This window comes from Mustela nivalis (genome assembly GCF_964662115.1).
Source record: "Mustela nivalis genome assembly, chromosome: 17".
In the NCBI taxonomy this organism is placed as follows: Eukaryota; Metazoa; Chordata; class Mammalia; order Carnivora; family Mustelidae; genus Mustela; species Mustela nivalis.
Genome location: NC_139036.1, coordinates 47,933,575 through 47,961,188, shown reverse-complemented (window position 1 = coordinate 47,961,188; position 27,614 = coordinate 47,933,575). Strand labels below are relative to the sequence as shown.

At 47.9% G+C, this 27,614-nt stretch overlaps 2 protein-coding genes across 2 annotated transcripts in view; one reads left to right on the top strand and one right to left on the bottom strand.

The window, feature by feature from the left end:
• The window catches only part of TACO1 (translational activator of cytochrome c oxidase I), a 742,329-nt gene that overhangs the window by 364,405 nt on the left and 350,310 nt on the right, over nt 1–27,614 (bottom strand). The window lies entirely within an intron of this gene.
• Nucleotides 1–27,614, top strand: part of ERN1 (endoplasmic reticulum to nucleus signaling 1) — a 77,879-nt gene that overhangs the window by 33,245 nt on the left and 17,020 nt on the right. The window contains exons 3-11 of the mRNA XM_082706641.1: nt 10,626–10,659; nt 11,621–11,693; nt 15,430–15,502; nt 17,836–17,958; nt 19,426–19,527; nt 20,377–20,638; nt 21,844–21,922; nt 22,750–22,915; nt 26,870–26,988. Of these exons, the coding sequence (XP_082562767.1) occupies nt 10,626–10,659; nt 11,621–11,693; nt 15,430–15,502; nt 17,836–17,958; nt 19,426–19,527; nt 20,377–20,638; nt 21,844–21,922; nt 22,750–22,915; nt 26,870–26,988 (1,031 nt within the window). The remainder of the gene's footprint in view (nt 1–10,625; nt 10,660–11,620; nt 11,694–15,429; nt 15,503–17,835; nt 17,959–19,425; nt 19,528–20,376; nt 20,639–21,843; nt 21,923–22,749; nt 22,916–26,869; nt 26,989–27,614) is intronic.

Below are 27,614 nucleotides of genomic sequence, written 5' to 3'. Positions count from 1 at the left end.
GAACTTTGAAGAACATTTGAGACTTGCTGCCGTACCCGTTGGATCTTACAAATTAATGGGAACTTGAGGTTTAGGTTACGGGAGTACTTTCCTTTGGGGAAATGAGCTGCCGCTGGGGAGAAGAAGTGCCTGACTGGTTTACTGGAGTCCGTTGAACCTATGTGGGAGACTTACCTTTGGAGTTAGGAAGGGTGAATGACCTTGTTTTTACTAATAATTTTTATAAGAACGTAGAACTTTCAGCATTTTCTTGAGGAGATGCCAGTGGTTTACTGCCTTCAGACCAGTCTAGCTTCACCATCTGCTAGGATTAAATCTCCATGTCCTCTTTGCGTCCTTTTTCCACTGCATTTTTTTTTTAAAGATTTTATTTATTTATTTGACAGAGAGAGATCACAAGTAGGCAGAGAGACAGGCAGAGAGAGAGAGAGGAGGAAGCAGGCTCCCTGCTGAGCAGAGAGCCCGATGCGGGACTCGATCTCAGGACCCTGAGATCATGACCTGAGCCGAAGGCAGCGGCTTAACCCACTGAGCCACCCAGGCGCCCTCCACTGCATTTTTTGAACAGGAGGGTTTGCTGCTACGTTTCCCATTCCTGTTTGGTTCCAAACCAGCCCTCCTGCCGCCCTGCCTCCTGCCCCCATTCCGGTGCAGGTGCAGGCCACCGGACTGGGGTTACCGGGCCGCCCTCCTCCCCGCTCTTTGTGACTCCTTCCCTTTCTCCTTTACTTCATGCCCTGATGCTCGCCTGTCTAACCTTCCTTCAACAGACATGGAGCGCCTTTTGCTCAGAAGCCTCCAGGCAGCCCCTGGTTAGCGCCCGCTGTACCACATCAGAGTTTTCACAACTTTCTGCTCCATGGCCTCGCTGCCTACTGTCTGGCCTTACTTTTGTGGCTCCTCAGAAGGAACACCTGCCGCTTGCCAAGCCTGTGTCTTCATTCCCACACATGGGGGTGATGGTTCTTCACTTATGCTGTCTGGTCATCCCCGCCCTCTGAGTCCTCCTTCATTATGAAGTCTGTCTTCCTCGAGTACATTAGCCCTCAGTGACTTCCGTCACCCAGGAAATCCCGTGGTACATACTGTAGGTTTCAGCAGCTCATTATTCACTGTTCATGTACGTCGGCTTTATGAACTCCTTTCTATATCCCACACAGTTGGCACATGCCCAGCATTTGCTTTCAAGATGCCTGTGGTAAATCTCAACAGATGATTACCAGTAGTTGGGTTGTCACACTCTTTCTCAGAAAGGGAGGGAGGGAAGGACAAGGCTCTTAAATATTTGGTATATGAGGAGCCTTCATTTCTGACTTTTTGGTCCATAAATACCTTTCAGAAAGGCCAACCCAGAAGAGTTCAAATCATTGCTGGAGATAGTAGGAGCTGGTTTGGAGAATTTCAGATGTGCTGTGACATCGTAGTTTTACCTAGAGAAGTCATCTAGTACCTAGAGAAGTTTCTAGTCCGAGAGTAAGCCAGTTTTAAATGCCAGGTACAGTGTAGGGGTCAGCTAGGTGGTTGTGCTTTGGAAAGAATGTGGTGAGGCTCATCTAGATCTCACCAGAGAAGCAGCGTGTTCCAGAAATATCAAAGCTCATCTGAGAAAGAGAAGAGAATGATCTTGTAAGGTTGCTTAAGCTCCAATCAAATGGGCAACCTGTTCTTGCGGCATCCGTAATCAAAGGAACCGATTCCTTCCTACGTGGAAGAAAGTCTGCCCAGAGCTACCTCTAGGGAGAGGCTGGCGGACCTGAGGTCTGGTTTGAGACACTTATGTAAATTTTGGTTGACTTCATCAGAGACATTTTTCGATTTTGCTGATTAATCACCCCCTCTGTGTTCCCACACCCTCGCCAGTTCTGCTAGGCGTGTGTTAGGGAAGTGTGCTGTGCTGCTAACCAGGTCCTCCTTGCCCTTCGAGCCTGGTTCCCTCCAGTGCCTTCAAACCCTGGGGGATCTAAAATGAACCCTGCTTCACTTTAGAAAGGGAAGGTTTAGGGCCTCTGGCTGGCTAAGTCAGTAGGGATCTCAGGATCCTGAGTTCGAGCCCCATGTTGAGTACAGATATTACTTTAAAAAAAAAAAAGTGAAGGTTTGTATTATAGGTGAATGCAGGAAAAGCAGGTGTCTCTTCTGAACATACCAGAAAGGCTTTCCTTAAATGGCTTCTTTTTTTAAAGTTCTCTTTAAAAATTTTTTTCATTTTATAAAAACTTCAACACACAAAAGTGTAGACCAGTGTCATGAAATCCTCGTGCAGCCAGTGCCCACCATCAGGGGCTGTCAGCACATGGCAGGCCTCAGTTCCTTCCTTCTTTTTTTTTTTTTTTTTTTTAAGATTTTATTTATTTATTTGACAGGCAGAGATTACAAGTAGGCAGAGAGGCAGGCAGAGAGAGAGAGGAGGAATAAGGCTCCCCGCTGAGCAGAGAGCCCGATGCGGGGCTCGATCCCAGAACTCTGGGATCATGACCTGAGCCGAAGGCAGAGGCTTTAACCCACTGAGCCACCCAGGTGCCCCTCAGTTCCTTCCTTCTGTAGCAAATACCAGATCATTTTTTTCCCCATACATTTAAATAATTTTAAAAGTGAGTGAACATGGGGCACCTGGGTGGCTCAGTCAGTTAAGCGCCTTTGGCTCAGGTCATGATCCTAGGCTCCTGGGCTCAAGCCCCACTTTGGGCTCCGTGTTGGGCTCCTTGTGCAGTGGGGAGCCTGCTTCTCCTTCTCCCTGCTGCTTGCCCTGATTGTGTGCTCGCTCTCTCTCTCTCTCTCTCTGTCAAATAAGTAAAATCTCAAATGTGAGTGAACAAACAATGGTGTGTGGCAGCTCTCTTTAGCTTTTATCGCATAGGTTTCTGTGTGGAAAAGTCCTTTTCATTTGGAAAAATGAAATTGGAATGACTCTATCCCACATACAGTATTGAATATCCTAAATTCCTGACTCCCTTTCATTCTGCAAACAGCATCGTCTACTAAGTACGAGGGAACAGAGGCCCCCTTGGCAGTTACCTCAGACGTCACTCTGATTACTCATTAAACTGTACATAAGGTTTATGTACTTTTCCATGTATATTTCACAGAATACAACATAGATGGGCTCTGTCCTTCAACCTGCTGAAAATCCAGCCTCGTGATATCTGAGACCCAGAAGAGTCGCCTATGCCTGGGGCGGGGGGTATCTTCCTAAGAAGATACCAAGTGCAGTGGGCGGTCATTTTCTGGTCTCCTGGAGCGCAGAGACCAACGCAAAAGCATGGGGGCATTCAGGAAAGAGACGTGATTGAAAAAGAAGCCTGGAGAAGAATTGGGCCCAGATTTTGCAGAACCCTGAATGCCTAGGCCTCTGGTTCCCAAGCTGTGCTTAGGGGCCCTGGGTGCCACAGTATATTCACAAAAGGCATTGCACCTTGTTCTAAATTTTTTGTTTTTGAAGATTTTATTTATTTATTTGACAGAGACAGCCAAAGAGGGAACACAAGCAGGGGGAGTAGCAGGCAGAGGGAGAAGCAGGCTCCCCGCTGAGCAGGATGCCCAATGTGGGGCTCCATCCCAGGACTGTGGGACCATGACCTGAGCCGGAGGGAGACACTTAACTGACTGAGCCACCCAGGTGCCCCTTGTTTTAAATATTTGAGAGAAGCCTAGCGGTACTCAACAAGTGTCAGATACCACACTCAAGGCAGTTTCTAGTTTCAACATTAGGTTGTGTTCCTTTCCTTTCAACAGTGTATCTTTGCAAAGCTCAATTTTTGGTGGTTGCTGTGATAAAATTAAAATACCACATGATAATCAACGTGGAATGGTAACGAGGGGGGCCAGTGTCTAATCTGATTATAAGGTTTGGGATATCTTACGGCACCCAGCAAGCACACATCCCATTAGCAAGTAATTATGGTTAAGAATGAAATAAATGGTTTTCTTTCCATTTATGTGTTTTCCTTTTTTTCACGTGGCTTCTGAGTTGCTAGTCCCTATATACCTAGGTCGTGTAGAACTAACTATTTAATAAATGGAACTGTAAAGTATGACCCAGGCCCCTCTGAAGAAATTACTGAGACACGAAGGGCGCCGTGAACCAAGAAAGTTTGGGATCTTCTGACTTGAGCCACAGAGATGGAAAGTATTCACTAGGCAGGGGGGGACCATCGTAGGGTTTTTTGTGGAGGAAAGACGTGAACGAATTTGCCTTTGTCAAGCCCTTGCAGGCGGTAGGTAGAATGCACATCTGAAAGCTAGAGACCCCAGATGGGGGGCTGGTGAGGAGACTGCTGGGGAGACCCAGTGAGAAATGGTGGCTGCCTAGTTTGCAGATCTTGAGAAATGTTTACTGGACTGAATCTTAACACAGCTAGGATCTAATTGAATGGGAATGGGTTAGAATTAAGGGGAGAGTCAAGTATACAGACACTTACCCTCTGCTGGTGGGAACCTAAAATAGCGCAACCACTTCGAAGAGCTGTTTGACAGCTCCTTGTCAAGTCAGATATAAACCAGCATGGCTCCACGTTCCGGGTATTTTCCCAACAGAAGTGAAAACCCAACAAACACTTGCACACAGATGTTCCTAACAGCTTTAGTCATGTTTTTCCAGCCCCAAACTGGAATAACCCAGTGTCCCTCAGCAGATCAGTAAACAAATCGTGGCACATCCACGCAGTGGGACAGTACTTAGCAATATAAAAGCACTGTGACAACGTGCAACAGCATAGCTGAATTTCAAAAAAACAGATGCAGAGAGAAGGAACCCAGACACTCAAGAGAACCTAACGGGGGAACTGCATTCGTGCAATTTTAGAACAAACACGACGAATCCATTGGTGGTCATGGAGTGGGAGTTGGGGATTTTGAAGGTGGGGATAGCGAAGCGTGAGAAAATGCTTTGGGGTGACGGAAACATCGTAGGGTGTGAGGGTGGTTACATGGATGTGTGCGTTTCTCGGATTGTACACCTGAAAGGAGAGAAAGGAGAGCCCAGAGGTTGGGTGTGTTGTGGGCTGGGGAGGAAGAAGTTAGCCAGCCAGAGGAGGACCAGAAGATCCTTGGAGACATGGTAGCCGCCTGTGGGCTAGAAGGAAAGAGTGAAATTGGGCAAACTGGAGGAGAAGGGCGGGAAGTTTGGGAGCGCTCACTCTGCCCGCGCTTACGCCCCCTGTGCCGCAGAAGGCAGAGTCAGGTGTGCAGAGGAGGAGAACTTGAGGCAAGGAGTGAAGGTTTGAAATATTAGCTGGGAGGAAGAGGGAACAGAGGCCAACCAGGAAGTAGATAAGCGCATCTCTTAGGACTTGGGGCCCAGCTGGGGAATGCTTTCTCCAAGAGTGATTTAGTGTTTTCTTCAGCAGCACTCAGAGCCTGGGTATGGAGGAAAGGGGATGGCTGGGTAGATTTTGGGTTGAGGAGTGGTAGAACCTAGTTACTGGATTATTAAAAGTCATTAAGGATGGATGTCCAGACTGGGCAGGAAGAGAGGCAGGAAGGAAACGAACCTGAACTGATTGTTCCAATCAGTCCTCTGTGCCAGGCACTGTTTTAGGTGTTGGGGATATGGCAGACAACAAAAAAGTTAATCAGTGGCTAGAGTCGATGTTTCTTAAAAAATAAGTTAAATACGCTGAACTTCAGAGGTGGTTTAAGTGTCGTGGAGAAAAATCAAGGAGGGAAGAGGTGTAGGGGATCCCTGAGGGATAGGAGGTGGTCAAGGAAGACCCCCTGCTGAGATGGTAATATTTGATCAAAGATGTGGGCAGAGCGGGCAGCAAATGCAAAGTGCCTGAGGCCGGAGCAGGCTAGACAGTATTTGAGGGCTATGAAGAGCTCGGCTGGAATAAGCAAGGAGGAAATAGCAAGAAAGCGTTAGAGGTTGGGAGGGTGGGATTGTGTGGAATTTATAGGCCACTGGGTGACCACTGGCCCTTATGATTGAAATGGAAACCACCAAAAGATTTTGAGTGGTAGAGAAGGATAATCTGACTTCTGTCCTTACAAGCATCACCACTCTCAAGGCACAGACTTTAAGTCTTAACAAACACTCCATCCTTATTTAATCCACAGAGAGATGCCTCATGGGTTATTGGTGTTATTATATATGTTTTTCTTCATTGATGAGGAAATTCAGGCCCAAAGAGATTAAGTAATTCTGCTGAGGTCACTCAGCTGGTAATTGGCAGAGTTAGGACTTCAGGATAGACTCATCTGATTCCAAAAGCCACATAGAGCAGAAAAAAGGGAGCACTTAAAAGGGAAGGAGGTCTGATGACGGAGGGATACTGGGCATAGGAAACAAAATGATGATTGTTACAGATATAGACCTTAGGGTTTGGCAGCTGACAGGATGTGTTGGGGAAGAAACGAGTGTCAACAGTGTCATTTGGATCCTGCCTGTCTTTTTTTTTTTTTTTTTTTTATCCTGCCTGTCTTCTAAGAGAATAGTGGTACTGTTAACAAAACAGTCAAGAGTAGAAGTAGGTTTGAATTAAAAGATGGAAGGCATGACTTTGGGCAGGTGGTGGCTGAGGTGCTGGTAGGAAGTAGTAGAAATGTCCGGTTGATCCAGAAAGAAGAGCTCAGAAGATGATGGGGACCTGAAATCTCCCATTGTGGTTATGGTTGAAGCTTCGGGGAAGCATGTGCTCCCTGAGATACCTCAAGGGACAACCTGGAAATGTCTATTCCTGTGGGAGGGAGGAGGGGGGCAGAAGTCAGGCTGTGCTGAGGTACGAGACTCAAGGGGCAGGGCAAGCCATAGAACGGGAAGTGGCCGTGGAGGGGCTGCCTCCTAGTGGGTGGCAGAGCAGCAGGTGCATGCGGTGGCCAGAATGGTCAAGAAGCTGCAGAAACGGTAGAGCTGTTGGTGCTCCTGGATGGAACTGCTAAGACCCATAGCTCAGAAGGGGAGCAAGGTCAAGAGTGCACGTGTGGCCCAGGACAGAGGGAGAGGGCATGAGGCTTCAGAGAGGACAGGATGGAGAATAAAACCAGAAAAACTATTCATGGAAAGATAAAAATCCGTGTCTTGTGGAGATAAAAATGTTTCCATTTTCACCTTTGTGAACTTGGGCAAAGGAAGGGTGTGACCATCTGTTATGCGGCATTTCTGTCCCTGGTTCAAAAGGAGGCTTCAGTGAGCACAACAGTAGCAATGAGGTCACCCAACCTCATCCGGGTCTCTGGGTGTAAAGATTATGTCATTTCAAGTCTGAGCTGGACCCCCTAGGGAAGGGGGTTCCGTCCCGTGGCTGCTACCTGGGGAGCAGGGAGCAAGTTCATGTCTGGCCCTCCTCCAGCCTTACCTGTACCTCGATTAACACCTGTTTTCATACTTGCACAGGAACCTCCCCCCCTCCCCGCACCACCCCTTTTTTCCCTTCTGAAAGTAAAACAGCTTTGTGGGACGCCTTTTATCCTTATCGGTCTCCATATAGATAGAGTGGCTTATTTTGTAGCAGTGTTTGTTTATAGCCTTATAGTTAGGCCAGCTTTCTTTTCACATGGCTGAATTTTTTTTTTTTTTTAAAGCAAGAATCTTGCCTGATACCAGTTCTCATTATTAAATAAAAACAACCACTTTTCCACCTTAGGCTTTCATTGCACATTTTCAGATGATGCTGTTTGCTTTTATTTTGCTGGCTTTCCAAGCTTTTTTTAAAAATCTCTAACCTGTTATGATAGGGAGAATTTCAAGCATATGGAGAAGGAATAGCAAAATAACTCCCCAGTGTTGCCACAGTCGTCTTTAACTTTTTTTTTTTTTTAAAGATTATTTATTTATTTATTTGACAGACAGAGATCACAAGTAGGCAGAGAGGCAGGCGGAGAGAGAGAGAGGAGGAAGCAGGCTCCTGGCTGAGTAGAGAGCCCGATGTGGGGCTTGATCCCAGGACCCTGGGATCATGACCTGAGCTGAAAGCAGAGGCTTTAACCAACTGAGCCACCCAGGCACCCCTTGTCTTTAATATTTATCAGTAGGCTTCCATTTTTTGTTTTATCTGCACTTGCATATGTTTTTTTTTTTTCCCCTGTAGTACTTAAAGGTTTTTATTTATGTATTTGAGAGAGAGAGAGAGAGAGAGCACGTTCACACAGGTTGGGGGGGGCGGGCTCCACACTGAGCACAGCGCTTGATCTCATGATCCTGAGTTTAAGACCTAAGCTGCAATCAAGAGTTGGACGCCTAACCGACTGAGCCACCCCGACACCCCTTTTTGTCTGTAATATTTTAATATTCACAGATGCAAATGATTCTTTAAGAAAACAAAAATCTAGGGTGTAGGTCATGGCTGGCCCTCAGAAGCCAAGCAGCACTTTTTTCACCTGTGGGAGTTGACTTAATGGGGGTGCTGTGACCTGGCTTCCAGCTCTGCCCATGTTCACTCCAGGGACTGCATTTTATGTGGATGGGACGCTAAGATGACCAGAAGCTCCTCCTACTGGAGCTCTTCTCCTCCTAAGCCTACCATTCTAGAAGCACAGTTCTTAACACACCCGGAGAGCTGTCCCACTGCTCCTTCCCTGGCTCCTCCCAGTGGCCTTTGTCTTCACTGGAACCCGTCAGGTATAGGACACATTTTGGGACTTAAGTCCTCAGTGTCAGGTGGCCAGCGGATGAGCTCTAGAAAACTGGGGAGATCTGCCCCCAAGGACAGGTCCCCAAGCATGAGCAAGCGTGGTCCCGCAAAGATAACCCCGTGACCAGGACTCGAGATCCTGTCAGTCTCCAGGTCTTGTTTCTGGGGAAGTGCGAGAATTTGGCCGCATCTTCTTCGGCTGTTTTTATCTGTGGTACCTTGAAGCAGCCGAAATGTACAACACAAAAAGCTGCCCTCTGGCCACTGTGTTTCCCTGGCGCCATGGCATTGTCGCCTCCCCGGTTTGGGTTGGGGGCGCAGGGCTGTGGCTGCACCTCCCTTCTGTCGGGGGGACGGGCAGGCGGGGGGGGGGGTGACCTGTCTCTTGTTTCCTGTGTCTTGCGTCAGTCTGTTTGTGAACATGTGCCCGCAGGTGATTAATGGGAACGGTAAACAGACGCTTCCTAACTGAAAGTTCCTCCTGTTTCCTAAGATGTTTCTGGTGTAATGAATTGTTTGTTTGCAGCCCACAGACCACATGTGCTGTGTGTGCTTCTGTCCCTGCGAACACCGTGTGTGCTTTCATGTGGGAGCTGGGCTTGTAAAGTCAACAGATGATAAGGCTTGAAAGAGTTTTCTTCATCTGAGAATGCCAGGGGGGCTGGGGAATCAGCGGCACAGCCTGGGGAGCCTGGCATTCTGCATCCAAAACCCCGTGACAATATGTGCTGTCCTCATGCCCCATCCCCCACTCCCCCAACCCTGACTTTGAGGTTGTGGATGGTGTGGCTGTGTAGCCCGGGGTGGGGAAGGGAGCTTTTTTAACAGGAAGGCATTTTTAAAATTTTTTGCCTTTCCATCATTTTTTTTTTCCTATGTGCATTGAAGATTTTCTCCTCAGCTGCATTACTACTCTGTATACATTATCTTTTCTCCTGAACATCACAGTATAAAGATTTATACGTTTTTAAAATTGTATAAGCCCTTTTAGAAGCCTTTATTTTCTGCCAAGTGGACATTCCCTAACTGAACCATATTATTGAATAATTAATTCATTTGTAATGCTATTGTGAGCATCTTTGTACACAAAGCATTTTCTGTGTTTTATATTACATTTAAACTAGATTTTGTAGAAATGAAATGTATGGATCAAAGGGAATCAAGGGGAACGAGCACTTGGAGGCTGTAAGATTGTCATATTGATCCCCCAGTGGGGTGTATCCGTTTGCCACCAACCAGATTCTCATCAACAGGAAAATTTATTCTTAAGCCACAGTGTTGTTTTTCTGAATGGGAGTTCCTAGTCCCTCTACAGCAATCTGTGACAAGGTGATGGTTTAGGTTTTAAAAGGCCTTGGTGTGTCAGAGAGTGACACTGTGACTCATTGTCCACTGTGGGTTGCGACTGGTTCTTCCTTCACTGTCCATCTCTCAAGTTATGTGCTCATTTTTAAAAAAATATTTATTTATTTTAGAGAGTGGGGGAAGGACAGAGGGAGAGAGAGAGAGAGAATCCTCAAGCAGACTCTGTGCTGAGCGTGAAACCTGATGTAAAGCTTAATCTCATCACCCTGAGGTCATGTCCTGAGCAGAAATTAAGACTAAGCCACCCAGGTGCCCCCATGTACGCATTTCTTGGCATCAGTTCCATTCTGCTATGTTCTCTATCCAGTCTCGGGGTCAATCTGTGTCTTTGGGTGTGTGCTTTCTTTTTCTTTCTTCTTTCTTTTTTTTTTTTAAAAAGATTTATTTATTTGAGAGAGAGAGATTGCAAGTACATGAGGGGGGTTAGGAGCAGAGGGAGAGAGGCTGACTCCCTGATGAGCAGGGAGCCTGACATGGGGCTCAATTCCAGGACGCTGGGATCATGACCTGAGCCGAAAGCAGATGCTTAACACGGAGCCACCCATGTGCCCCTGGGTGTGTGTTTTGTAAAGTGCCTTCATGTACATATCTGGTAAATTTAAGGTTTTGATACCATTTGTGAATCTTTCCTGGGGACCTCTTAGAATCTGATATTTTAGAGTCTGATGATGCCTTTGTTGTTGTTTTGCACAGATCCAGTTCTGCAAGTTCCAACACATGTGGAAGAGTAAGTCTTCTGATTTGCTTCAGTACTTCCCCTTTAATGCATTTTTAAAAAACTATTCCATCAATATTTAGGAAGCTAGTCGCTGGGAGTGCATATATGCATACACTTGAGGTATAACGAGAATGATGGGGACAGGAAGTCTTACAGGTGCTATGGTCTCTGTTGGGTGGTCCGTTCCTTGGGGGAAGGAGGTAGTGATATTAAAAAGGCTTCCTTGAGATGAAACTTGAGTTTTGAGCTTAAGCTGCCAAAGTCCTGCCAGAGGGTTTAGATCTCTGCCTCTTTACTGTCATACCATGGAGAGGAAACGCGAACGTGACCTGCTACTAGAGTGCGTGCTGTGGTACCTGTCAGAGCTCAAATGTTGGAGGCATCCTAAGCACAGAAAAGATTCAGCAAGGGGTTTCTGAGTGCCTAGTCCTAGTTCAGACTTCACCAGGTTAACCTTACCAAAGACCATGGAAAGCCACGGACTAGAGACCCTCATCCCTCTCCTTGGCAGGTTCTCTCTGATGTCAAGCTTTCCGAGTCTGCTTTTATTGCCTCCAGTTTAAAAATAAATGTTTGTTGAACACTAAGGTAGATTTGTCCTACCTGTTTACATACTGTTCCATGCTATTAAATATTAATTGTTGACGTTCTATACACAATTGATTTAGAAACTGAAAAGCAGACTTAATGGGTACTTTTTCACTTCATCATCGTCACCTGGAGCGCTTTGACCAAATGATGATTCTTTTTTACTTTTTTTCTTTCTCGCAGGTTGCTTTTTTTCTGCTCAAGTATAGCCTATCACCATAGGGATATTTTATTTGTGGCTAAAAGTAAAAGAGCGGTGGGTGGAATTGTCTTTGACACACACATGTCCCCCTTCCCCCAATCATGACTATGCATGGCTTTGGGATGTTGTTCTGTGCCCTGGGCTATAATTTATCACTGATACTTACTGCTCAATCTCTAGGCCTGCCTTCCTCCCAGATCCCAATGACGGCAGCCTGTATACGCTTGGAGGCAAGAATAATGAAGGCCTGACGGTGAGTGTATTTAACTTTGTGTACTTCGAGGTTCTGGACCAGTGGTCCTCAACTGTTGCCCATTGAGATCACCTGAGAGCTTAAAAAAAATCCCTGGAGACTGTGATTTGTGTGGTCTGGGGGTGAGATCTGGGCATCAATATCTTTATTTTTTAAAGCTTCTTAAATGAACTTTTAATTTTTTATTCTTATAAGATTTTATCTATTTATTTGAAAGAGAGCAGGAGCAGGATGGAAGAGCAGATGGAGAGGGAGAAGCAGGCTCCCCACTGAGCAGGTAGCCCAGTGGGGGGTTTGATGTGGGGCTCGATCCCAGGACTCTAGGATCATGACCAGAGCCGAAGGCAGACACTTAACCACTGAGCCACCCAGGTGCCCCCCCCCCCCCCAAATGAGCTTTTACATGCCAGAAACACTGACCTGGACCAGCAGGTTCCCATGGGCCAGCCAGCATGCTGGAGAGGTATGAGACTCCCTTTAGCAGCAGGATTTGCTGTAACTAGCGATTCTCAAATTGGAGGTTTAAAGCATTGTTTACCCCCACCCACCCCAGCGAATGTCCCCTTCCGGCACAGGGAGCTGGTGAGATTCCATTCTCATCCCATCTTCATTTGAGAATCTAGACCGGTGGTTCTTAACCTTAGCTGCACATTGTAATAACCCGGAGCACTCTTTAAAAAAAAAAAAAATCTGTACCCCAATCCCAAAAGTTTCTGTTTAATTGATCTAAGTCATCAGCAATTTTTAAAAGTTCCCCGGATAAGAGAATTTAGAAACAGGCCCACACATATGGTCACCTGATTTATGAAAAGGGTGACACTGCAGGGCAGTAGGAGAAAGGTGGTCTTGGAATAAATGGCATGGGTCAGCTGCGATGTCCGTGAAAAAGTATCTTAACTCCTGCCTCACGTGAGTGAGACAGGACACATGAGACTCTGTTTCAGAGAGATGGCGTAACCAAGTGTGAAATGTGGAATAAAACTTTTAAGAAAAAAGCGTAGCGGAACATCTTCACAACCTTAAAGTAGGAAAAGATTTCTTTCTTTCTTTCTTTCTTTCTTTCTTTCTTTCTTTCTTTCTTTCTTTTTTTTTCCAGTTGGCTCCATGCCAAATTTGGCATTCAGTGCAGGGTTTGAACTCCAAAACTGTGAGATCAAGATCTGAGCCAACACTAAGAGTTGGACACTTAACCAACTGAGCCACCCAGGTGCACCAGAGAAGATTTCTTAAATAGAATGAGATCAACAAAACAGAAACACCCCACACTCACCATAAAGGGAAAAAATATATATATGATTATATTAAAATTAAGAGTTTTTCTTTCTTAAGAGACACCGTTAAGAGAGGCAGGCCACGCTGTACCCAGCAATACACATATGACACCAACAAAGGATTCATATTCAGAATATGTAAAGAACTATGGATTATTAGAAAGAGAACCTAATAGAGAAATAGCAGAAGAGGTTATCCAAATGGTCATTTAAACATATGAAAAGATACTCAGCTTCATTAATCATTAGGGAAATGCAAATAAAAATCACAGTGTCCCACTACTAAAATGAGAGAAATAGATAAAACAGGGGTTGGGGGAGGAGTAGTGAAACAACCAGAGCTCCTGGGCACTGCTGGAGAAGGGCCACTTGGTATATCCAGTTTGGAAACTGTTTGGCAGAATCTGTAAAGCCTTATGACCCAGTCCTCCTTCCCAGGTTATTATGTACCCAACAGAAACACCTGTGAGCATTCGCCAAACAGGTACCCAGAGTTACCGCAGCGTTTCTGAAAATAACCAAGAGGTGAAAACTGCCCAGACAGCATCACTAGTAGACAGGATAAAGAAATCACGGAACAGCGATACAATGAAATAGTCTGCATCAGCGAGAACCAACAGTCTGTGAGTCTACACGGCAGCATGGAGAAACCTCACCGATCTGAGGTTGGACGAAAGATGACAAACAAGAAAGGTTGCACACTCAGTGATTCATTTATATAAAGCTCAAAGACAGGAAAAACTAGTCTATGCTGTTTTGAAGTTAGGATAATGATTACCCTGGAAGATTAGGATTGGAAGAGAAGGCAAGAGGAGGAATTTCGGAGCTCTGGAAATGTCCTGCTGCTTTATGTACATTCTGGCCACGTGGGTTGGTTCACTTCATGCCGTTGCACTGAGCTGAGGTGTACAATTCCGGGTGCCATTTGTGTCCTGCTTCAATAGAAAGTTTTTTTCTAAGAAAGTCTCCAAGTGATTCTAATGTGCAGGTTGAGAACCAGTGGTCTAGACTGTAAGTGGCTGTGAGCTCTAATTGGGGTATTTTAACCTCATCTTCTGAATAGCCAGGACTGGAGCAAATGAGAGGAAGGCAAGACTTGCGTCCAGATGTGTGTGTTCTCCCGTCAGCATTTCCCTTCACATCCCCAGAGCCTGTATCTCTGTTCACTAGACACCATGTACAGTGATTTCTAGAAGTTGTCTCATGTTTCAGCAGCCCTCTGGGATACAGATATTCTCCTACATAAGAGGAGTGGAAACTTCGCCCACAGAGGTGAAGAAGTGTGTCCAAGGCCAAAGCATCAAGTGTTGTAACTTGGGCCTTGAGCTCGAACTTCCAAAAGATGCTCTGACCACCAGCCCTCACGTCTTCCTGTGTTGTGGGTTAACAGTCCCGCAAGCTGTGTGTTTCCCAGCTTGGGCCTTAAACAGGGGGGCCTGTAGAAATGCTCAGCAGACTATAGGCTCCAGACTGGAAGCCTTGCAATGACTTTGTGATTCTCCAAAACATCTGGCAAAACCCAGTCAGCTATGACGGCCTTTCTGTGGCATGTCTCCTTTTCTAAGTCTCAATTTAAATGTGGGGATAATGGGGGAAATCCAAGTGATTGATTATTTCAAGTTCTGTTTATTAAAACTAGAGAGAAATCTTTTCTTTTTTGGAGAAAAAGAGGACGGTGTAGTAGAAATAGAATAGTTTCAAGAACACAGAACGTTCCAAAAATAAAGTATACCGAAACGAACACTAACCAAAGGAACTCATCAGATGTCAGCTGTAGACTCAGTTGTATGATGAAATGCTGTTGAAACACATGGATTCTTTTGAGTTTGAGTTTCCTTTCCTGGCACCTACCATAATTTCTTTCTAGTACCAAGACTTAATTTTCTTGTTTTTTTCAATAAGAGCATTGTTTAATGAAGAAACCATCAAAATGACTTTTTCCACCTCAGCCTCCTGGGTCACCCACATAATGATGATGTCTCCTTTCCCTTAAAGCTTCAGCTGGGTGCTGAAGTTGCTTCTCTTCAGAATTAATCTCATGGCTCACCCACACTCTGAAAACCATGCCATTCTACTCAGCCTAGCTGGTTCTGGGTCAATTTTCAAAGACAAGAGAATTCTTTCTGCCTTCCCCACACACACCCAATTTCAAAGATTGTGTAACTTCTCCATATTTGTATAAGTCTTTTCAGAAAAGGTTTGTGTCTTCCCCAGAAGTGCTCTGTACAAGATACTTGAAGGGGCTCCTTAAAGTATCTCGGGAGTTCGAAGCTTGTTCAAAGTGGATATGGAAGCCTGAGGCAGCCCTTCTCCTTGGTTTCCAGTAAGGAAAACTCGCATCAACCATCCACACTGCCTCTCTCTTATTAGCAGAATTGGGTAACAGAAACAGATTGTGCAGTAATATTCTAATAATTGCACAAGACTTGGTTAACTTATTTTTCCTTTGCCTTTTTTTTTTAAAGAAACTTCCTTTTACCATCCCAGAGTTGGTACAGGCATCCCCATGCCGAAGTTCAGAAGGAATTCTCTACATGGGTAAGAGTCCCTGTTTTCAACATTGAAACTTTGATCTCTTTGGAAATGAGTCCTGGGAAATGAATCTGGGAAGGTAGCACGTCAGAGAGAGAGGTGTGCAGTGACTCCCCATGAGCCCTTCTGGGAAAGGTCTTTCTTACCTCGGTTGTGCTTATTCATGCCAGGATCAGCTGACCAATTAAGAAAGGGTTCCCTCCACTTGGGAGCTGACTTGACACCATTAATATGGTTACTCATTTAACAAGCTTTTTAGCTGCCGTGTTGACTTACTCCAGTGATTTAAAGATTGCAACATACCCAAAAGCAATTGGATGAAATTTAAAGTGAACACAATAGTCTGAGCCAAGAAAGGGAAGCCAGCTTCTGCCTATTAATTATAGGACTTTCTTAGTATTTCCTGCTATCAGAATATTGGATAAAACAGCACTTAACAGCTTGGCCAGATAAGCTGCCTTCATACCTATGGGGTCACCTCTTTGAAAGCATCAGATCACCTGCTTTTCTTTTACCGTGTTGCTGCCAAAATGTCAATAAAAATGCATTTATAATACAAAGGAGAGCTGTGTTTATCTTGAAATCATAGTAGTAATAATATCCTATATTTACATAGCAGCTTTCCTTCTGAGGAACTGAAAGCACTTACTGCCTATTCCTGCCTCAGGAGCTTTATGTGCATTTCTGGGCCTCGCGTACAGGCTGGATTTTAAGTTTTTGCTTGGGACTCGGGAGCTGTCGCTTTCTTCCACACCTTCAGGACAAGGCAGCCCCAAGCCTCGAGATTCAGAGGAAGTGATCCACACAAGCTTTCTCTTCTGTCTCCTGGGCCATGCCCCAGGCCCTCCTGACCATCTTCTTTTTTAAGATTTTATTTATTATTTGAGAGAGAGTGTGAGCACCCAGGGGGAGAACAGAGAGAAGCAGGCTCCCTGTTGAACAGGGAGCCAGATGCAGGGCTCAATCCCAGGACCCTAGGATCATGACCCGAGCCGAAGGCAGATTCTTAACTGACTGAGCCACCCAGGCGCCCCATCCTGACCATCTTCTGACCATCTGTGTAACTGCTGTCTGTCTGGGTTTCTAGCTTTTGGCAGCGGTTCATTACTTAAGATGCATTTAGGCTGGTGTGTTTCTATCATCCTTGTGTGGTGTCCTCTTAAGTGAGTTCATTAAGCATATTTAAAACTGTGGCAATTGCCCGATGCATCCTTTAAGAGGTCGCTGAGCTACCCAGATGGTAATGGTCCTCAAAGTAACCAGAAGGGTGTCATGCCAGATGGGGAGGGATCATGGGCACGGCTATTTGGTGATGTTCTCACTCTATCTGCAGACCTTTTTCATACTAAGATTTTGTCGTTGAGAACAGAACGTTATCCATGGACAAGTTTCTCTTAAATAGACTAGGCATGTATGTTCCATCTGTTAGAACTAAGTGTAGCTCCAGCAAATTCTGATGCCCTGTTCTGTGATCTGTGGTCACAGACATGTGATCTCAACATCTCTGTACTCTGCTTCCAAGAGTCCCTTGAAGTAGGACCCTTGTCCAATAAGTTAGAAAGATCCCAGTAACCAGAGACCATGCCTTACAGAATAGAAATGCATACCTTATGGTGACTGTGTTGACTTTCAGAGGGGAGGCCCATGCTACTGACCCTCTGGAGTATGTACTGCAGAGGCATATGCTTTGAGTTTTCCCAGTGGTGTTGTCTGGCTGTACTGTCCACCTATTCATACCTTTTAACCAGCCAACCAAGGTGTGGGGGTGTAGTGTGTATGCTGGGGTCCATGGCTGAGATAAGCTTGGTCTCATGAACACCAAGTTGCTACCAACTCTACTACCCAGTCCCAGGTATCAGCTAAGTAGAGTTATAAACAGTAACTGTGGATCCTCTTTACATGTGGGCTCTTTAGGGAGGGGTGTAGAGGTCTGTGAATGACGGTTACCAGAGAAGTCAACCCTGGGTGAATTTCTCTATTTACACAGAGCTTGGTCTGTGGGAAGAGGATTGTCCTTCGGAGGCCAGGCTTTTCATATTTAAGGCCATTCATCAAAGCAATGAAGTCTGTGAGTTTTATTAGGTTGTTAGGTTTGAAGGCATTTTCAAACCATCATTAGGTTATTAAGTTATTAGAAGACCCAGTGGGCCAAGAAGTTTTATTCTCTCTGCTGTAGCATTCACCTTGTCACCCTCAGAGCATTAGAGAAATGTCTTCAACATCAGGAGAACTCCCGGCCTCACAGCACAGGAAACACCTTGGCCTGCTAGTTTGGCAGGGATATGTTTTTTTCCATACGGGGTGAGTATAAACCACAGTGTGTCCTTGTGACTTTTCAGGTAAAAAGCAGGACATTTGGTATGTCATTGACCTTCTGACCGGGGAGAAGCAGCAAACTCTGTCGTCGGCCTTTGCAGATAGTCTCTGCCCGTCAACCTCTTTGCTGTATCTTGGGCGAACAGGTAAGAAGGAACCTTCTCTTGTGTACAACCTGTCTGTTCCCCCCCCCCCCCCCCCCCGCCAAAAAAGACATTAAGTAGCCTCCCCCTGGGTCTCTGCTGCTCTGGGCTTCATTCTCTAGAAGGTGGCCAGATCTGTATTCTCCAAACATAGACTTTACCACGTTGGTTCCCCCTTTAAAACCCTTCCCTGCCCCTCTATCAGGGTTTTCGTGGCTGGAGGGATTAGCCCGAAGCACCACGGCCTGCAGAACCCCCATGATGGGGCCACGGCCTCTATTCCCTCCTCCGCAGCTATATTTTCCAGACTTAAACGTTTTCCAGTCAGTTTCCAGAATAAGCATTGCTGGTTTTATTTCATTTTTTTTTTTTAAGATTTTATTTATTTATTTATTTGACAGAGAGAGAGAGAGCACGCGCGATCACAAGTAGGCAGAGAAGCAGGCAGAGAGAGGGGAGAAGCAGGCTCCTCGCTGAGCAGAGAGCCCGACTTGGGGCTCGATCTCAGGACCCTGAGATCACGACCTGAGCTGAAGGCAGAGGCCCAACCCACTGAGCCACCCAGGTGCCCTAGCATTGCTGTTTTTAAAGACATTCAGCAGTGGGTCCATCCCTCTCCACCAGCTACGCACCTGTTTGCCTTGATTTGATCTTGACCTTGAGGCCGTTTTTTATAGTGAGGCTCTTCCAGCTGGAGTGTTGGTCCTGGCCCCTCTAGATTTTCTTTGTATTCAGCTTAAAAACTGAATGGTTTCTTCTTCAGCCCCTCCATGTCACAATACATCACATGCAGTTAGGAGAGCCTGCCTGGCACTTTCTGAGTTCTGTCTGAAGATCCCCGCAGCCAAACCCGCAAGATCGCCAGGTGCTTTCTTGCGCTTTTCCAAGTTACTGCAAGCAGTGGTCTGTGCTAGTGTCACCGCGTCATAGCCTGGGCCACCCCTTGGCAGCTCCCAGGAGCAGTTTCCTTCCTCTCCTTCAGTCTTCACGTCGGCCTGCCAGCCTCCCCCCGCCACCTTGTCCCAGCCAATGCCACACGTTTCCTTGTGTTGTCATAGCCCTATCCCATCTCTGGGTACCAGTTTCTAACATCAGCTATCTTTTGCTATATACTAAACCACCCCACCACTTAGGTGGTTTTAAATGATACTGTGATTAAAAAAATAATAATAAAATCATGATGCACAATAGCAAAAAAATAAAAAATAAACACAGTGATATTGATTCTGTGAGTCATGAGTCTAAGGGCACAGTGTGAGTGGCTGGTCCCTGTTCCACACGCTGTCGGCCAGGTTCACCCGTGTGTCTGGGACTTCAGTTCCCGCCCACGTGGCCTTTCTCTCTCCCTACGGATGGCCTGCACACTTTACAGACATGTAGAAAGGGTCTGTCCGTTGTCATGTAGGTCAGGTCGGCCCCTCAGCAGGTGCTGGGGCCCCTGCAGGTAATAGGCCGGTGTGTGTTCTCCAGAATACACCATCACCATGTACGACACCAAAACCCGCGAGCTCCGGTGGAACGCCACCTACTTCGACTACGCAGCCTCGCTGCCTGAGGACGACGGGGACTACAGTAAGTGCTCCCGGGAGGCTCCACAAGGCTGGCGGGGTACGTGTGACCACTGAGGACGCTGTCACTCCCAAATGTCGGGTGTTCTTTTAAGGCGCTCTTGGCCACCAGCTTTTGGAGATACCAAGGATTATACAGTCGGTATTGAAGGCAGGGGCCTAGGTGAGAAGTGTGGAAGGTAACCTTAGTAGAGTGGGTGGGGAGTTAGCCTGAGAGGAGGGTCAAGCACCATATTGAGTCTCTCTGTGTCCCAGAAGGAACACACCACAAGCCCCTGGGAAGCGGAACTAAGTATGCTGTGACGGGAACAGTCCATCCCCTAAATGTGACTCATCCCCCTAGTTTATTTCTCTTGTAAACGTTCTCCCAACTCAAATGAAAACTGAAAGCCAATTTTGCCATCTGAACACTGATACCCGAACGTCTGACAGAGATCTCCTCTGTGGGCAGATGGGGGCAGTGTCAGTGGTCAGCTTTGACCTTCCACTCCGTCAGTTGGTTTGAAATGATTGCTATAAAATATCCGAATCCTGGGCCTCTTCCCTGGCTCTTTCCTCCTCACTGTCGACTCTGGCTAATTGTGTAGAGCGCCGGAGAGTCTCACCAGGTAAACCACCATCCACAGAGTGGTCCTAGCTTACGTTTATGAAGCAGGCAGCTCTCACGGTCCTGATGTTGTAGAGCCTGCACTGGGTTCACTGGAAACGAGTGACATCGTTGGGAGGCTATCTGAGAATGCTCCAGAAATCCTGTTTCCTGTAGCTGAGTGACTGCTTCTTGCCAGGAGAGAGAGGATGTGGTCGGGCGTGAGATGGGGTGAGAACGCATGCTTTGTTTATTTGATCTGTGCAGAGATGTCCCACTTTGTGTCTAATGGCGACGGGCTGGTGGTGACCGTGGACAGTGAATCTGGCGACGTCCTGTGGATCCAAAACTACGCTTCGCCCGTGGTGGCCTTTTACGTCTGGCAGCGGGAGGGTCTGAAGAAGGTGCTGCACATCAACGTCGCCGTGGAGACCCTGCGCTACCTGACCTTCATGTCCGGGGAGGTGGGCCGCATCACCAAGTGGAAGTACCCGTTCCCCAAGGAGACGGAGGCCAAGAGCAAGCTGACGTGAGTCAGGGGACCCAGGACAGAAGAGGGCAGCTGTGACCCAGACCGTCTGCAGGACGCCATGGCACAGGGTGGATAAAGAGCCAGGACTGGCCCCATTGGAAAGTTCGAGATGCGTCTATGCACTGGGGCATGCCTTGATGCTTCAGAGTTCTCGAATATCACATAAATCAAAATTCTGGACAGGGATAAGAGACCGCTGATACAGAACCCCAGCACAGTTTGCATCTGTCTCAGCTGGTGGGAGGACAAGAGATGTCTTTACCTTTCAGCTTTCTGGATTTTCTAAATTCTCACTCTAAGTCATACTCGTTTCCAAAATGAGGGAAAGAGTGTTACCGCGTGTAATAAGCCTCAGCCTCTGCAGGCTTGTGTTCGCCATCCCCACCTGTTAGCAGCCGGCAGCGTGGTCCCGTGGCCTTGCTGAATCCCCGTTTCCCGCTCCGCAGGGCTACAGGGAGAGCAGTGGGGCCGTGAGCGCTCTCCGAGTTGGCACAGCACCTTTCGCACGGCAGGTGTCTGTCGAGGGAGGTTCCAAGGCTTTAGTGATGACCAACCCCACACTGGCTATTGCTGGTAACCGCGAGGGTCTGGAGGTGCAGCCCCTGCCTCTTCACGCCGACCCCACAGACAAAGCCGGACCCTCCCCCCGCCGCCCCTTCGCTGCCCACCGGCTGGGGGAGCAGCACCCTCACTGGTTTGGAACTTCTTGTGTACCCCTTTGCTGCAGTCATCCAGCTGAGAGCAGCGAGTGTGCCTCAGGGTTTCTGTAGAGCCTCTAGACTCCCGACGAGTCACGAGACAGAATGGCAGCTCGGTTGTCAGAGCGGGCTAGGGTCCGGGCCACCTTAGTGTCTTGGCAGTGGTTGCGAGCATTTGGTCCTTCCCGGGTGAGCACTGTCCGTGGTTCTTTCTGCAGGCGGCATGGGGACGGTCCAGCACAGCCTTCCCTTGGCGGGTGAGGGGAAGCCAGGCTGGCAGTTGGCTGACTCGTGCACACCTCTGGAGGCAGCGACAGCCGGGGCCTGCAGTCCAGGTTCCCAGGATGGTAGCCCTGCCTTCACTCCGCTGCCGGAGTGCCAGTGGTTAATCTGGTTATTCTTAGCGTGGCATTTGGGCCTGGCACACTTCTCTCCAGAAAGGCCCCTTCTGTGGAACATAGAAATTAAGTGACTGTAGAATGCATGTTTCTGCTTGTCTCCTAGGCCCACCCTGTATGTCGGGAAGTACTCTACCAGCCTGTATGCCTCCCCCTCCATGGTTCACGAGGGAGTCGCCGTTGTGGTAAGTCTCCTCTCGGGGGCTCACAGGGGCAGCCTCCTCCCAAGCACTCCTTTTCCATTTTGGCAAAGAATGACTCTGAATTATATTTGAACATCCTGTGGGGAAAGAATGCAAGACACAGGTCTTAGATCCCGAGAAACAGTTCCTGCCCATGTACCATTTTTTACTTCCTGAGGGAAGATGTATGACAAGAGCAGCTTCCCAAGCCCCGGGAGCCCAAGTCATTCTGCTTTGCTTTCATGTTCAAGTCTGAACTGTCCAGGCTGGTGTTCACACCCTCCTCTGTCTCTGTCCAGGCCCTCAGGACCCTTCTTCCACACTGCTCGGGTCTCTGTGGGAGTTGTGCAGGCCATCTCTCCCTCATTCCAGAAGGTTCCTGTTTGGCTTTCTCCACCTTTGTTCAGGCTGTGCCTCACGCATCAAATGCCCTCCCTTCCTTTTTCCTGCTCAAATCCTTCCCATCCTTTGGTGACCTCTCGAGGCCTCCTCAGACCTCACCAGCCTCTTCCAAGTGCGGAGCCAGCACTGGGCTCCTGGCCAGAACTTCTACCCTGGTCCGGGCAGAGGCTGTGAGCTGTGGGCTCCTTCACTTACCTCTGCTTCTCATAGTAGCCTCTGCGAATTCCACACACATTCTTCCCGGGCCCCAGACCAAAGAACTTTAAAAAGCTGCCCCTGATGAAGGTGTTGAGGAAGGAGGCTCTGCCACGTGAGGGCTTTGTGTCTTGCTCTGGCTGTCCTGGGCCAGCCCCACACTAGAAATCGCTTCCCTTGGGTGCTTCTCTACAAGGGCTGCCCCAGACCTCACTCCTGTTCTTTATTCACAGCCCCGAGGCAGCACTCTGCCTTTGCTGGAAGGCCCCCAGACTGATGGGGTCACCATCGGGGACAAAGGGGAGTGTGTGATCACACCCAGCACAGACGTCAAGTTTGACCCTGGGCTCAAAGGCAAGAACAAGCTCAACTATCTGAGGAACTACTGGCTTCTGATAGGTAAGCGCTGGTTTCTCATCCCTTCTGGCCGCAGCGTGCTGCCCCCTGGTGGGCAAAGACCGGCCTTGCTTCTTACCGTGGTCAACTCTGCATTGTGCTTAGTTCGGGTCCAAGATGGTCTTTCAGACCTGGCACTGTTTTTATCTGCAAGGAAAAGAAACAGGGTAGTTGTGTTACCACGTCAGTTCTCAAAATTCATTTAATGTTCCAAAACCCAAGTACGGACTTAACATAACCTTTGTGCACTTATCTGGCACGCAGACCGTCCATTATATGCCAGGCACTGGCACTAAGCACTTTCGAACCCGTCTCCTCATTTCTGCCAGCAGCCCCTTGTGGGGTAGACAGCCTTGTTGCTCCACTTTTGGGAAACCAGGGCGATTCCTATGGAAGAGTTCCATGGTTGGGGGGAGTTGGAGACAGGGTGTGTGGGGGGGTTGTTGGAGATCCAGGAGGAATGGAAGGTGGCAAAGAGATTGAGGCTGGGCTTGGGTCAGGGAGCCACAACAGAAGTCCCCGGATGTGGGGAAATTTGATTTGTCTCTGTGCATCCTGTCTCCCCCCCACTCCTGCTGCCTCCTAGCCTCCTAGCCCCAGAGATGTGAGAGGCAGGGATGCCACTTTGTGAGGGGGCACGGGAGGCAAGTGGTGGCTAGCTGCTGAGTGGAAGGGGTAGAGAGAGGGCAATGCTGGAGGCACCAGGAAAAGATGTGGGATGGCTGGGAAGCATGTGGGCCCAGGAGGCCCCGTGGTGGCACCCAGGCTGGGATGGGGGCTGGAGGCAGGGGTGTAACTGGGAGTTGCAGATAGGAGCCTGAGCGTCCCGGAGTCCCGATCCGTCCCTGTATGGTTGTCCAGGTCTTGTTCTTCTGACTCTCTGTAGTCATTTTTCTTCTGCTTATTTTTTCTGCCAAATAATGGGCAAAAGAGGTAACAGAGTAATTCTACCTTTTTTTTTTTTAAGATTTTATTTACTTATTTGACAGAGATCACAAGTAGGCAGAGAGACAGGCAGAGGGGGAGGGGGAAGCAGGCTCCCTGTTGAGCAGAGAGCCCGATGCGCGGCTCGATCCCAGAACCCTGAGTCTACGAGCCAAGCCGAAGGCAGAGGCTTAACCCACTGAGCCACCCAGGCGCCCCACTTCTATCTTTCTTTTGAATAGAAGTAGTTTTGAGAGCATGCGTGACTGGCCAATGTGAGGGGAAAAAGAGCTGATGAGTAGAGGCCATTAAAATTACAAGGTCATGTAGTTTTCTGTATGAGTTAAGGGATACATAACCAGCCCGCCAGTGGCTAAGAAGAGAGAAAATTTTGAAAACTAAGGAAATATGTCCCTAAGACTACAAAAAATATGGGGCCAAAGTCTTCATGACTAGGTTGCAAAATGATATCCTTTTAAAGTGGAAAGGTTGTCCAAGTAAGAAAACTGAGAAACTCAACAAAGTGCGAAGAAGTCATTAGGGAATCACCCCACACTTCTGAAATCCCCTGGAGGAACTCCGGAGCTAGTCATTTTTAAATAAGGAACTACTTGGCAATCTTTGCATAGACTCGGGGCCACAGGTAAAATGACATGCCCTTTTATGTCCAACTGTGTCCTTCGATTTGGTTTTGGAAGAAGACATTAAGGATATCCCCACTTCCCACATTGGTCTTGAAAATAAAATGAGTCCTCTTAGCTTGAGCTATGTGGTCTGGTGGTCTTAACCTGGGGTACTGTTGGCTTCCTGTGGGAGCTTTGTCAGACAAGCATGTTTGACCCCTGGAAATCCTGAGTCCATGGGTCCGGGCCAGGGCCTATGCTTTTTCTCTAGAGCCCAGACGTGATGATGATGATAGATAAATCCCAAAGACCAGGTACTGTTTGTATCCCAAAGACCAGGCACTGTTTGTATCCCAAAGACCAGGTACTGTTTGTATCCCAAAGACCAGGTACTGTTTGTACAAAAATGTGTTGGGATCTCCTGATGATGCTCGTGGAAAAGTTGGTTCAGAGCGTGCGGCCTGATGGCGCCAGGGCCCAGTTACGGGAGACGCCTGTCTGTGAGCGGAAGTATAGCAGGAAGTAAGGATCTGGGCTAATCCTGTCTGTAGTTGTCTGTTACTAAATCCCTACAGGGGAGGCAGGACTTGAAACACAGGGAGCAGGCCCTGGGGGCGGGGGTGGGGGCAGGCAGGGCCCTGTAGCACAGGGCAGCACGTGGGAGGGCGACCTGTTTTCTCCTAGAGCAAAGGTTTCTTGTTAGTGAGCCTCAGAGGTGCCCGGAGACACTCACATTCAGATCTCTGGGCCCCATCAGCAGGTCTGATTCCAGGGTCTCAAGCAGGAAGACCCCACATGAGGACATCCTACTTCCCAGTAAAGCATGTTTCATAGTTCTCACAGACAAGGGGAAACGTGGTGGTTCGGAACAAAATGATCGTGTTTAGGGATGCCTGGGTGGCTCAATCAGTTAAGCCTCTGCCTTCAGCTCAGGTCATAATCCCAGGGTCCTGGATCCCATGTCTGACTCCCCACTCAGCAGGGAGTCTCCTTCTCCCTCTGTCCTCCCCACCCCCAAATAGATAAATAAAATCTTAGGGAAAAAAAGAAAGAAAGAAAGAAAGAATGATCTTATGGAGAACTGACCTAAAGATAAAGATTTTTCTTGTTTTATTTTTGTTTTGGAAATACAGACCATAAGAATCTCTGGTAGGGGGCGCCTGGGTGGCTCAGTGGGTTAAAACCTCTGCCTTCGGCTCAGGTCATGATCTCAGGGTCCTGGGATCGAGCCCCGCATCAGGCTCTCTGCTCAGCAGGGAGCCTGCTTCCCTTCCTCTCTCTGCCTGCCTCTCCATCTACTTGTGATTTCTCTCTGTCAAATAAATAAATAAAATCTTTAAAAAAAAAAAAAAAAGAATCTCTGGTAGGTTTGGGACAACAGTGGAAAGATCATAGAGTGAGATCCGCATCACAGGGAGAGAACATAAAGCAAAGTGTGTCCTGGAGCCAACAGCGCACTGTGAGAGAGTTAACTGGCTCTTCTGGGTAATATAGGCGTCATTTCATGTTAGAGCTAAACAGATTTTCGAGCCATACTGAATCCCAGTTTTACTCAACTTTGTCTCTCTTACAGTAATATGCATACAGACGATGCTCAATAAATGTGTAACATACAGTAGGTAGTCTTCAAATAGCATAGAGATGAGTGAGTGAGGGCCCAGAGAACTGTGCCCCCCAGTTCCCCTAGCAAATGCGTCCTGTTTCTCTCTCTCTCTCTTTTTTTTTAAATATTTTATTTATTTATTTGACAGAAATCACAAGTAGGCAGAGAGGCAGACAGAGACAGAGGGGGAGGCAGGCTCCCTGCTGAGCAGAGAGCCTGATGTGGGGCTCGATCCCAGGACCCCGAGATCATGACCTGAGCTGAAGGCAGAGGCTTTAACCCACTGAGCCACCCAGGCGCCCCATCCTGTTTCTCTCTTGTGAATAATTTACCCCTTCCCAGGATAGAATAGATAATAGGAATAGAACGCCACCCGAGCAATTTAAATACTAAGGTGGGAACATGATAGCCTTAGTAGGGTGATGTTACGAGGTAGTGCTTGAAGGGAGAAACTGCTTGAATTTTTAATGGAGCTTCAAGAAGCTTCAGCAGCCCACACGTAAATTAGGAATTACCCACACAAGTCTTACTCTGAACATATCCCAAAGATCCTGATTCCTCTCCTGACAAGGACACTTCTTTGCCCCTCACTGTGAGATCCAGAACACTGTATACCTGCCACTGAGTAATAAAATTTCCGTCTTAATGAGACTTTTCTGGTAACTGCCCCTCATTTTCTCTCCCTTTACAAATGTGGGTGCTCACCCTCTGGGCCCCTCAGTAGGGAGCGACAGTTGCCTGAGCTTGACATGGACGGCCACCACCGTGTGGGGAGCCGGTCTCATGGAAATGCGTTTCCTCTCCCAGGACACCATGAAACCCCCCTGTCCGCGTCTACCAAGATGCTGGAGAGATTCCCCAACAACCTGCCCAAACATCGGGAAAACGTGATTCCTGCCGACTCAGACAAGAAGAGCTTCGAGGAAGTGAGTGGGGACGTGAACAGTTAGTTCCTGCCTCCTCGGGTCAGGTGTTGGGGGAAGGCATTTGCCCTTGCCTTGGGGCTCACAGTGGACTCGGGAGGGGAGAAGACTGCTCGGGAACCCACAGCAAACATCACCCAGTGAAGGCCTGGTGGGGAGACTGTCAGAGCACTTAGTGAGGGCTGTGGGAAAGGCAGAGGGATGGGGGAGGGGGCTGGCTGATGGGATAGGGATAAAGGGCACCAGAGGACAGAGGGCAGCAGAGATGAAGACCCGGAGGTGGCACGAACCCTGCATGTGCAGCTCTGGGCCTGAGACCAGATCTGAGGCCACCACGTGGGGAGCGGTGGGAAGTGGGACCATGTGCTACAGAGGAATCACGTTACCCAGCTTTGCTTGCACCTGGCAGTGGAGCCAACGGTTGGTGAGAGGAGGTGGGAGACCCGAAGCTTCTTGAAACCAGGAGTAGCTCTTTGGAAACGGTGGGCTCGGTTGCTTGGTCTGATAGAGGCTTGGTCTGGCAGGGGCCCAGTGTGCCCACAGAACAGAGATTTGGGCAGCAGGGAGGCCCCCGCAGGTGGTAGCTACCGGGAGCCTCTGCCCTGGGCTGTCCCCTTTTAGCCCTGGGG